This window comes from Capra hircus, chromosome 10 (assembly GCF_001704415.2).
Source record: "Capra hircus breed San Clemente chromosome 10, ASM170441v1, whole genome shotgun sequence".
In the NCBI taxonomy this organism is placed as follows: Eukaryota; Metazoa; Chordata; class Mammalia; order Artiodactyla; family Bovidae; genus Capra; species Capra hircus.
Window position 1 is genome coordinate 42,294,941 of NC_030817.1, and position 13,164 is coordinate 42,308,104.

Sequence of the window (13,164 nt, forward strand, 5' to 3'; positions counted from 1 at the left end):
ACTACTGCTGAAAGGAAAAAAAAGCCCCCTTTAAATTTAAAATATAACATGCTCTGAGTGTGTCAAAATGATGCAGAAATTTTATATTTTTCACCTCTTCCACCTTTTGTGAGGGATGAAAAGAACAATAATGTTTTTGATGTTTTGAATTTGCTTCTTGGTTTTATATTCAATTATATTAGAAATATAATATATTAATAAATGTCAACATGCTAAGTGAAATAAACAGAACGGAAGGCATAAAGAAGTCAATCCAGGGAAGGGAGGAGTACACATATATAATTTCATTACAATTTTTGACTTAGTCTTTAACCGCCCCTTTTTCTTATATTAAGAACTAGTGTTATTTTCTTTATTTATCCAAGTCAAAAATAATAAAGTGAATTCTATCCTAACAAAACATTCTATCTTGGAATAATTTAAAATATAGTAAAACTGCATTCATTTGGAGTCCCTTAATTCAGAATTTGTTTCCATTCAAACTGAGTTTCCATTGAAGTTTATCTTTTTGCTTTGCAGATATTTCTAAGCTAGTACAAATTAGTAGGACAAATCAGTTGTCAGGGGAGATTTAAAAATATTTAAGAGAGAAAGCAACTTTCAAACATCTTTCAGAACTTTCACATTCACATTTGTAGATAATAATCTACTTCCCTATTTTGCTTATTTATTCAATTAAGCCAGGTGACTATGATTTATTACACATATAGTTCTTGGCATTAATAAACAGTATTTCTTTTAAAATATACTCCAGTTTTTGATTTTTACTAATTCAGCAATGCTCTAAACTCATGAAACAATGCTTCCAATTTCCAAGCTTCTTAGGCTAGGAAATCAAAGCTATAATTATAAGCAGCCAAAAATTCATTAGAAAAAAAATCAGTCTTTTGTTGTTCTTATGGCTACTATCAAATGACTGATATGACTGCCTTTTTTTAACTTCACTATTTTTTCTTGACATTAGAGATACACAAGTTTAGTTTTTGATATTCCTTGTTATATAATTCACTGTAGCTTTATATGCTGGTATGAACTACTCTACTACAACATTCCTCTAGACTATAAAGGTAATTCTTAGGTAAAATACCCAGAGAGAATGCTAACATTGTCATTAGAAACTTCTTTCTCAGTGTCACCTGAATTGACTCAACTGCACATTAAACTATATTTGGATAACTTTGCAACCCATTTATGGCTGAAACAAAAAATAAGCTGCTCTAGGCTTTTGTAATAAGGTCCCACAACACAGCTTGCCTTCTGATAATTTCATGTGTTATAATACTGGGAACTGTGATATTCTGGTTGTAGATATTCTAGAAATATTGTTTCTAATATTTTTATATTAGATTTTAATATATAATATTTATTATCTTTCTAATAAAATTTCTAATATCTAGAAAATTAGAGTCTATAGGGTCTCAAAGAGTCAGACACAACTGAGCGACTAACACACACACACACATACACACACACAAGACTGCTGTAAGACGTTTTCGTTTTTGCACCTGAGTACTTTAGAAAGAGATTTTATTTCTAATTCCACCCTTTTGTGGTAATTGATTTGCAAGATGCTTACTGGTTCTTATTTTGAAGGAATGAGAGGTGTAGATCCCTTGGATCCAGAATGAGTAGGGTTTGGGTTTATAGCATTCCTCTCACCTGACTTTCCAACTGCCCGATTTCCCCCTCCAGGGTCAGTTCTCTTCCAGTCTATCTGAGTTCTGCAAATGACACTGCTATTTATCCTGTTACACATGTCAGACATCTGGAATTTAACCTTGACTCTTCCTTGTTTCTCACACTGAATTATCACCTAGCTTTGTCTCCAAAGTCTATCTCCCCACTTCTTTCCTTCTCTCTGCTCTGATCCCAGTCTAAGGCATCATCAGTTCCAAACTGAATTACAGCTACAGCTTCATAACTGGTCTCCTTACTTCAACTTTTGCCATCCTCCAAATCACTTTCACAAAGTTTTCAGGATGATCACGTTACTCACTGATTATTATACATTATACTTAGAATTAAGTCCAAAGTCCCCAACATTGATATCAAGATCCTACATAGACAAGAGGTAGGGGACCTGTGTATACCTATGGCTGATTCGTGTTGATGTATGGCAGAAACCAACACAAATCTGTAAAGCAATTATCCTCAAAAATAAAGTTAAAACAAAAAAGACCCTACACACATTGGTCTCATATCACCTAACTTTTCCCTTGTTCACTCAACTCCAGTTACACTGTCCTTTAGTTTCTAGAACATACCAAGCTCATTTTTACTTCAGAGCTTTTGCTTTTCCCTGTTACCTTTGCCTGGAGTGCATTACCTTCGTTTCTGGTTTCTTCTTATCCTTCAGATCTCAGTTTCATCATCACCTCCTCAGAAAGGTCTTTTGTGACCAGATTTAAACCACAATGACATCCATGAAACATTAAAAAACGATAGTTTTAGCACTCATTTTGCTATGTAGACAATGAACATGGAACCAAAGAATGACAATTTAAAGTAAAGAATGTAGTAACCCTAATCACCCAGAGTCTTTGTTGTTTTCCATAATGTTTTCCTAGGGTTGAAGCAAAATTCTCTCCATAGCCATTAAAACAATTTCCAACTGTTAGAGTGGTACTTGTTATCAAAAAAGGCACTCTTGTATAACACTGAATCAAGGAGATAGATTCTTTGCTAAAGTTGTGTTAATTTAAGAAGAGTCTAGGCAATCAAGAGTAAATTGTACAATTTAACTTCATTATACAGATATTTCTGAATTGGGAAAAAAAGAAGTAGTAACTCTGGAGATCTTGCTCCAGGTCTAAAGTTGTTTAGTAAGTTAAAAATATAATTTGAAGAACTTGATTTCTAGATTAGCATATTAGAGAACTTTTTACAAATCTAAAATTAAACAACAATTTTATATAGACTCAAGAGACACAAAGAATCTAGATACACTTGTAAACTGAGATATTTATATAGTTGAGTCACAGGCACACAATTTTGAGCATATGACTCAGACTTTGTATCTTATATACAGTTAGCTTTAAAATGTTAGGGTATAAGTGTAAGCACAAAGTTTACATGACTGAAGATTTATAGGAACCCCCACACTTGCTCAATTATTTTTGACATTTTTCTTTGGAGTTTAACTAGCGCCTTTGCCCAGGTCTATAAGGTTTATAAGTAGAACAGCCTGTACTCCAGCTTCTCGTTACACTTAGAATAACCTCTAACTCTTATTACCATGACCTTCAGAGTTCTTTACGATCTGGCTCCTGCCTACTTTTTCAGATTCACTAATCTCTCACAACTTTTCTCACTGCTCATGCACTTCATTCAACATATTGGCCTTCTTTCAGTTCTTGGAACACACCAACATCAGTCTCGTTCCAGGCAGCGCCAACTTTACCTCCTCAGATGGGTCTTTCTAACTTAAAATAGGTCCCCCTATTTATTTACCCCTCTATCTCCTATCTCCTTGGACACCTTGTTTCTATCCTACCCACACCCACGCTGCCTCTGTCATATACACAGGCCAAAGAGCTGTGTTTATGTTCTCTCACCAGAAAGCATTCTCTGTTAAGTGCAAAGACCACTTCTAGAATACTCACTGTACCTCCGAAAGTCTGGGAAAACATCTGGCACCAAATAACTCTTTGATAAATAGTTAAGTGAATGGACTAAGGAAGTGAGTAATACTGGTTGAATGGCATGATCCACAGTTGAGGCTGAATTGATGAAATGGGACTGACAGAATAAAAGATGAAAATAAATCCATAATTTGGTGATAGTGATGAGAATGTAGCAGAAATATATCTTGGATCACAATTTCAAATATGCAAGGGGTAACATATAACCTTATAAATGATCCTGGCTTCAGCTTTGAGAATTTCACCCCCCTTACCTCTCACCACTGGTTAGTAGAAACTTATGCCAACTATTCTTGGGTTCCCTCCTCTGTTTCAAGATGAGACAGAATTCAGGCCCAAGACAAGGGACTTAGTTGTTGTGGCCTTTGTCTACTCTCGTTACTTGCAGGTGTCTACTGACTGCTCACGAAGTTTCTTCAGGTCTGGGTTCTCTGCTTTTCCAGATGTCTTTTAAAACATGAGAAATATTTATGAGGGGTGCTTATGAGTCCATCTGTTTTTAGACACATAGGGCAGTCTTTACTCTTTGGAGCTTTGTTGCTTCTGCTGTGTGCTGTGGTAGTACCAGAAATGCAGGCTGTGGCTCCCCAAGTAGATTTTCCTCTGTGCTGTCTCATCTATAGACCACCTTCTCTGGCATTCTTTTCAAAGACACTTCGATGTCCCACTTCTTTTCAGGGCGTTTAGCGCAACCCTATGGAGCAGACTTGGGCTTTACCCAAGTTGTGAGGTATATATGCCTTTTTCTTCTCCTCCATCTTTCCTTTTCAATCACAAAGTTTGGGTATCTTTTTGAAAATATGAATAACAGAAAAAATAGGATAAAGGAAAACAATTTTGTATTTCTTTTTTTTTTAGTTTTTTATTTTTTTAATTTTAAAATCTTTAATTCTTACATGCGTTCCCAAACATGAACCCCCCTCCCACCTCCCTCCCCATAATATCTCTGTGGGTCATCCCCATGCACCAGCCCCAAGCATGCTGTATCCTGCGTCAGACGTAGACTGGCGATTAACTTATTCTCCTGGCAGAAATTAAATTAGTGTGGGTCAGAATAGAGGCATAGAGTACAATTATGATCATGTCACTCTTCTGATTATCATACCATAATGGCCTCCTGTTGCTCTTAGGATAAAGACCAAACTCTGACTTGGCCCACCAGGACCCTGCTTGCCTCTCCAGCTCTTTTACATACCAAAGTCCTTCTCATTCTCTCTCCTAGAGCCCACTGGTGTTTCCTGGTTGAAAGAACTTCCTCTCATCCGTTAAACTGCAGCTCTGCTGGCATTATCACAGGAAAGTTTCCTATTGCCACTTATGGCAGACACTCATAGCACTGTGTACTTTATAGTACTTGTCCATGACAGACACTTTCTTTCATAAAATGAGAAATGCAAGAAAAAACAATAAAATGCTTTTTTCATCTGTCAGATTACCAAAACCCCCAATGTTTGACAATACACTATACTGAACAGGCACTATATATACTGTGAGTGAGACTATAAAACTAGTTCAACTTCTGTGGAGAGTAAACTGGCAATATCCATTCAAATGATATGTTTATAATTTTATTCATTGTATCATTTTTTTGGTAGTAGAAAAAGACTGGAAATTAATTATTCAACAACAGGAAGCTAGTCAAATACATTGTGATATATTCATTCAATGGGGTACTGTGCAGTTGTAAAAAACAATGAGGTATTTTCTAAATACTGAGATGGGAAGATTTTCTTTTTTTTCATTAAGTAAAAAATGCAACATGCAGAACATTGTGTATGATATGCTACCTTCTCCATAAAAAGAGAACAAGTAACAATGTATACACACATATGTATTCAGTTTGCCTATATATGCATACAAAATTCTGGAAAGATACACCAGAAACTAAATATAGGTAATAACAATGATTACCTATAGGGAAAGGATGGGAACTCGGAGGATGTGGAATAGGATAGAATATAAAAATGTAAAAGAATGAATATATTTAATGATGTTCCCTCATATTAATTATATTATACATACTTATGAATGTGACATAGTTTTAAAATTACTGACTAGAATGCAAAATTCATTAAACAAAGATATTTTCTATCATTTACCTCTTTTTGAAATAAGGACATAATGGAAGTTGCCTAAGCAAAACTAGAAGGTTAATCATTACTTTAACAACTACCTATGTTTTTATGATATTTACTGAAATAGATTATTTGTATTCTTTTCATATAGTCTATCACCAAATCAAAGTAGGCAAGTATTAGCACTGTTTCTTTTTTGAAGAATCCCAGGTACTAATCTCTACTTACTAAGAACAGTTTTTTAAAAAGTGAACTTTTAGAAATAGATGCAAGAATTCTTTGTTTTACAAATTTAATCCTTTGCTTTACAACTTTAAAGCTCAAGAGAGAGAGATGTTTCCAATTAAAAATGAAGTTAACTCAAATTGGAAAAAACAAAAGAGCATTTCTGTAAAGTATTTTATGTGCTTAGCCTGTCATTATGTGTACATTAAAACAAGAACAATAAATACTTGTTAATGTTATTACTAGTATGAAATTTAAAAAAACCAGAAGGTTTACCCCATCTAGAGATACCTAAGTTAGTTTTGTTTCTGGATAATTCCTTTTGAAATATAATAAGAGATAAGTGAGGCTCTTCATTATGGCTGTGGTGGTTGTAGGCCCATAGCATGCACGCAAGCATTATGTAAACTGATAATCAAAGGATACCTATCCCCTTGTTAAGATTTAATCCATTCACTAATATTACTGCTCTCATATTTTCAAATCACAATGTACAATGGCATCTAATGAACTCAAGATTGCTGGGAAAAATATCACAACCTCAGATATGCAGATGATGCCATTCTTATGGCAGAAAGTGAAGAGGAACTAAAGAGGATGAAAGAGGAGAGTGAAAAAGCTGGTTTAAAACTCAACATTCAAAAAACGAAATCATGGCATCTAGTCCTATCCCTTCATGGCAAAAAGATGGGGAAAAAGTTGAAGTAGTAACAGATATTCTTTTCTTGGGCTCCAAAATCATTGCGGATGGTGACTGTAGCCATGAAATTAAAGGACGCTTACTCCTTGGAAGGAAAGCTATGGCAAACCTAGACAGTGTATTAAAAAGTAGAGACATCACTTTCCAACAAAGGTCTATATAGTCAAAGTTTTTATGATTTTTCCAGTAGACATGTACAGATGAGAGATTTGGACAAAAAGAAAGCTGAAAGTCAAATAATTGATGCTTTTGAACTGTGGTGCTGGAAAAGATTCTTGAGATTCCCTTGGACTGCAAGGAGATCCAACCAGTCCATCCTAAAGGAAATCAACCTTGAATATTCATTGGAAGGACTGATGCTGAAGCTGAAACCCCAATACTTGGGTCACCTGATGGGAAGAGCTGACTCACTGTAAAAGACCATGATGCTGGGAGATTGAAGGCAGGAGGAGAAGAGGGCAACAGAGAATGAGATGGTTGGATGGCATCACTGACTCAATGGACATGAGTTTGAACAAACTCAGATAGTGAAGGACAGGGAAGCCTGGCGTGCTACAGTCCATGGGTCACAAAGAGTCAGACATGACAGCGACTCAACAACAATAATAAACTTAGAGTAAACAGATTACAATTTCATATTTACTTGGTTTCTAATTTTAATTTTATAATTAACCTTATACAACAAGTGAGGCACTAAGTACTCTTCATCATTTTTGAATTTAATTCTTGAGCACTTAATTAGCAAATTTTGACTTCTGATTCCATGATTTCTTAGTATAAAATCTGTAGGGTCAATGTGGAACAGATAAATTTAGTAGCTCTTGAATATCTACATGTAAATTAGCTGTTAATAATTTTCATTTCTTTAGAAGGAATATCTGAGTCCTAGGAGTTCTAACCCTGTTCATTATTGTTGCCTACAAAACTAATGGAGATATGATTTATAACATAGTAGCATCATATTTTCTTTTTTGTCTCTTCCTCCTTTTAGAGAAATACATGATGGAGTATTTTGTAGTCATCTAGCTTTCAACAGAGGCAATTATAGAAGGGTCATCCCCTTCTGCTCTAATAAACTTAGAAAAGTCATATTTGGTGCCTAAAGAGTAATTGAGTAAATTTAAACTATGCTGTGCTCTTGATTCTGTTCCCCCAAAGCATAGACACAAAGGGAAATTATAATTTATGATACAATTGAATGTATGAAATACTTGATTTTCTTTTCCTATTTGGTTTACGTGCACCACCTGGTGGTAAAGTAGTGCATTTCAAGTGGAGTGTGTGTGTGTGTGTGTGTGTGTGTGTGTGTGTGCGCGCGCGCGCGCGCGAGCGTGTGCACACACAGAGTATTAACATGGGAAATAGAATGTTAATATGTAAATATTGCTTTAGATTAACAATGCAATTATTTTGCAACAAATACCTAATGAAACTCTAGTATACTAAAAAATACATGCTAGAACAGGAAACTAATATATACATGTTAAAAAAGGGGAGAATAACTCATGGTGGAAAGTAAAATAGCATTCTTTTTTTTACATGAGCTATACCTCTTAAAATTCCATCTTTAAATGAACATATATTTATTGCATCAATGTTCTTACTGAGGACAAGAGTCAACCATTGATAACCAATATAAAACCATATAAAATTTTCTGTATTTTTAATTTTTAAGAATAATAATTTTAAAAGTATGTATCCTCTTCCTGATCTTAGTAGGGTAAGTAACAGATTACAGAATTTTAAAACTACAAGGCACCACAGAATCACCTAGACTAATTTTACAAGTATAGTAGCTGAGATTCAGAAACATCAGGTGACTTGTCCGAGGTCATACTGGTAATTAGTGGCTCAACTCAAGTAAGAATATTGTTATTCTTACTTTCAGTCTAGCAACATAAGACATAAAGTTATAAGCAATGCTGAAATATCTCTATATGAAGAGATATCCCCTTAACTCAGCTATATGCTTCTTGAAGACACTAAGGTGTGACTTAATACATATTAGGAGTTTTATTCTAACATTCTGAACACAAAGGAATAATAGTAGCAATGTATGCTTCATAAATCTATGTAAAAGATTTCCTGTTAAAAGATCCCTTTACATATATGGTCAAAGCAATATTTTTCAACTTATTTCAACTGCTATGCGACAACCTAAAAAATTCTGTTTCCCCTTCTAACTGCCTCAGAGTCAGAGATTTGTTTCTACAAAGTAGGTACCCATTTGTAGATCTGAGCATAAACCATGTTCATAGCTCCCTCTCATGACCACTGAATGAATACTATACAAGCCTCTTTTATTCTCACTGTTGTATTCAACAGCTTACTGGCTAAGTTTTAATTGCTTCCAATGAGGTCAGCAAAGGTATTTATCGAAAAGCTCCAAATAAAAGGCTCCACACACACACACACAAGCTCACACGCGCTCACACACACAGAGAAAATCCTCTTGCCTGCTGTTGATTTATGGAAACAATTATGATTCCGCTGGAGAATTTCTCAGCTGAGAAATAGTTTGTAGCTACAGTAGAGAGTCTCAAGTTGCACAGGGCAGACAACAGACATGGAATTCTTGTGTGTCCAGCTGTTATCAACAGAACAAGTAAGTGACTGTTACTTGTCTTTAAAAATAATGCGAAATGTTTGTTAGTAGTTTATCTATTTCTCTGGTTTTAGTACTGAGGGGAAAAGTAAAGTTACTAGACTTTTGAGCCGTGTGATTATCTACAGTAATTACGTTATAGAGCTTGCATAAAGATAAGGTTGCAATTCTCCAGAGCAATTCTGATGTTTAACTTGAGAACTGTGGGCAGTTCAGAAGAAAATAACTGTCAAACCACAACCATAAAAGAATAAAGACATCTAGGAAAAAGCATTTATATTTTGTTAATAGGAACTTTAGAACTGAATTTAAATCAACAGCTCTAAATTGCCGGATGTTTCTTATCAAATAAGGACTGGAATGAATGGTACAATCATGTTCAGATTAATCTCTACTAATATAGAATTTTTATAAGTCTACAAATAGAGTGGTAAGGACCCTGACATCCTCTGTGAAAACTGTTTTAAATGTACCTTCACAGTAAGAATTACACAGTATGTTGTAATAGTATTTGCCCACTGAAATTTATACACTTTTCATCTTCCTCTCTCTCCTCCCTCTCCATTCTTAATCTCTCATTGCAAACAGAAGTCAAGTAGCAAACAGCATCTCAGCAACTGAGTTTATTACAACCTGCTTTTATAAGGATATACCAACAGAGAGTTATTTAAGGAGGACTCCTATACTGCTATCAGGAACTAAAAGGATAAGGCTAACAATTTGGAGAGTGCAACTGCTCTTCCTTAAACAGTTCACAGATAGGAAGAGGTCAATGACCTAGGAGCAACAATCAACTCAAGATTTAATTTTCATTATGTTATTCATGAACACCCGGAGCACTATACTATAATGCGCAAATGGATACTGACATGGATCCTGCCAAGTTTGCTCTACAGATCATGCTTCCACATTATCTGTCTAGTGGGCACTATATCTTTAGCTTGCAATGACATGACTCCAGAGCAAATGGCTACAAATGTGAACTGTTCCAGCCCCGAGCGACATACAAGAAGTTATGATTACATGGAAGGAGGAGATATAAGAGTGAGAAGACTCTTCTGTCGAACACAGTGGTATCTGAGGATTGATAAACGAGGCAAAGTCAAAGGGACTCAAGAGATGAAGAATAATTACAGTAAGTAATGTTTTCTTATTTACAGAAAAGCTTATGAGCCTTAACAATCTGTGAAAAGATCAATTTTCAAGTGACATGCTTTCTCAATTTCCCTTTTTTTGGGAAAACAATTAAATGTAATTTTCTATTGGGTTTTAATTGGGATAAACTATGTTCCTAAAAATATCTCCTGGAGTAGGGCAAATATAATAATATTACAGTTGGAGCTGATAAACCAAGGCAATTTGAACATATATTCTCCATGTCCTAAGCTCAAATACTCATATGTTAAGCAAAAAATAAATATTATTACTTATACTGAAATGTGATTTATTGTCTTCTAGCAAAGCTCACTAGGAACTCTACTAAAATACTCAGTGAATGCTCACCAAAAATGCATTATCATTAGTTTGAGGAAATAAAGATTTTTTTCAAAAAATAATTTGATTTCTCTTGAAGAAATATTTCCATGGTGTCAAATACTGAATTGTGCTAAATTACTTGTGCAATTGTATATAACTATAAAACAGATAGGAATCTGTGGTCTCCTCATCTGTTCATGTCATAGGAACTTGTATTTGATTGCTTAATTATTTACCTAGGCACAAAAACAGGCTCCTCCTAACATTTTTTAAATCTTCATATCCTATGCCATAAAAGTTCTATGTTACCTTAAGGGAAATATAAATGTGAAGGTGGAAATAAAATGAGTTGGAAGAGACATTAATTTCATGATTCAAATGTAGATAATTATATTTTCTTCAAAATCAGTTATTCTTTTTATGTTGATGTATCAGGTTCGGATTGATCATTTAGCAGTTATGATTAATAACCAATTTCAAAAGTATTAAATTTTATGGAGTAAAATATATACCTGAACATGTACACTAAGAATTTAAAATCCCTGAGTGAAAAGAAATTTTGTTTGCATTACTAGCACTTGAACAATGTTATAACATATCATTTTATAATGTTACATATGTTAAATTTAATTGAAAAAGAATGCATGGGGGTGATACTGTAAACATTTGCTTAGCATAGTGCCAGGCTTACAAGTGAACATTTAAAACTTTGCTGCTTATTTAATAAATGTTTTTTAGGCTTCTAAACTATTAATAAACCAATATGGGAATATGGAGAATTATGTTTCCAATATGAAAATGAGAGAAACTACTTTTTAAACTATAACTGATATAGAATGTTAAGGCCATTTTAATGGATTGCTAACAGTATGGTTATTATTACCTCTATTAATAATGTTATCATGTTAGTTCTAGAATATTGTCCTGATTATACTGAAGTTTAGCTAAGGATATAACTATTTGGAGGAAAGTTTTGTGGATAGCTATTTCTATGTGAGCAAAAGAATCTGGCTCATATCAATAAATGACCCCATGGACTGTGGCCTGCCAGGCTCCTCTGTCCATGAAATTCTCCAGGAAAGATACTGGAATGGGTAGCCATTCCCTTCTCCAGGGGATCTTCCCAACCCAGAGATCGAACCCAGGTCTCCTGCACTGCAGGAGGATTCTTTACCATCTGAGCCATGAGGGAAGCCCATTTAAAAGTTACTGAGATTTATAATGGATAACAGAACTTGGTGGAGAAAACAGAGCCCAGGTGGAAGTTATGACAGATAGATCCAATCCCTGCCTGTGACTGACTCTGGTACAACTCCTTACTTTTTCCAATTCTCATTTTTCAATCTGTAAGATGTGGGATATGTACAGATGATCCAATATACATTTTAGTTCTTACAGTCTATTTTATTCTAAACTTTAGAATATATAACATAAATGTGAACAATCTAAATTGTCATATAATTACCATACCTATTGAATGAGATGAAAGTGAATATCATCTTAATGATAAGTTGAGCTGTCAGAACTAATTTCAAATTGTAGTAGTAAAGTTACTGAGCCTAAACACTGCAGAATTCTTCCATATGCTAATTCCTTTTGACTGCTTTTACCAAGTAATGAAAAAGTGAAAAATTAGATGCAAAATTCAGTGAAAGTGAACAGTATTCATAATTATTTGGGATCAATTAGAATATCTAAAATTGGAATACCTACAATAAGAAGGCATTCAGATATATGTGTCTTATTTTGTATTAAAATTTCTTGAAACTATGAAACTCAGGTGTTTTAAAACATACACAAAGTGCTAAAGTTTCCCATAGTTTGAAACACAGTTTAGCACTGACCTTGAGGAACCATAAAGCCAGTATGGTACATAATTTCACTTCTGACACTAATTCTAAGGTTAAAAAATAAAGAAACAAAGAAAGTGAGGAAGTAAAGAAGAAAGAAGGAAAGAAAGTCACAATACCGATGTAGTAAAAGAAATAATACGTATTATGTAAATAATCTTATTTCTATAAGCTTTTTCATAGACTGTATATACTTTCTTGATAGTATATACTATATATAGTATATACTTCCAGGTAAATTCTCCTAGAAAGGGAAGCTTACATCTGGATCCTTTCAGTAGGCTCCAAATTGTTGTCAAGTTTTGCTGCTATCTTACTGAAGAATAAGCCTGTCAGACTTCTTCATAAATAGAGGCTAACTCACTGTTGTCTACAGAAAATCCTAAGGTACTCCATTGAAAAATATACAGAGAATAACATAGAAGAGAATTCTGATACTCATTTTCTTATTATATAATAACATAGAATAGAATTCTAATATTTATTTCCTTACTAATTTTAAAATTGAGTGCCTCATACAAAAAATGCAAATTGCCGTAGGTGAAGTTGAAGCCACTGCATCCAGGTACAAAGAAATTGCTCAGAAGAATTT

The 13,164-nt window shown here is 34.2% G+C and overlaps 2 protein-coding genes across 2 annotated transcripts in view; one reads left to right on the plus strand and one right to left on the minus strand.

The window, feature by feature from the left end:
* Positions 1-13,164, minus strand: part of FAM227B (family with sequence similarity 227 member B) — a 228,409-nt gene that overhangs the window by 62,998 nt on the left and 152,247 nt on the right. The window lies entirely within an intron of this gene.
* FGF7 (fibroblast growth factor 7) overlaps positions 8,936-13,164 on the plus strand; it is a 62,140-nt gene continuing 57,911 nt past the window's right edge. Inside the window, exons 1-2 of the mRNA XM_005685797.3 lie at positions 8,936-9,246; positions 9,835-10,381. Coding sequence (XP_005685854.2) covers positions 10,096-10,381 — 286 coding nt within the window. The 5' untranslated portion in view covers positions 8,936-9,246; positions 9,835-10,095. The remainder of the gene's footprint in view (positions 9,247-9,834; positions 10,382-13,164) is intronic.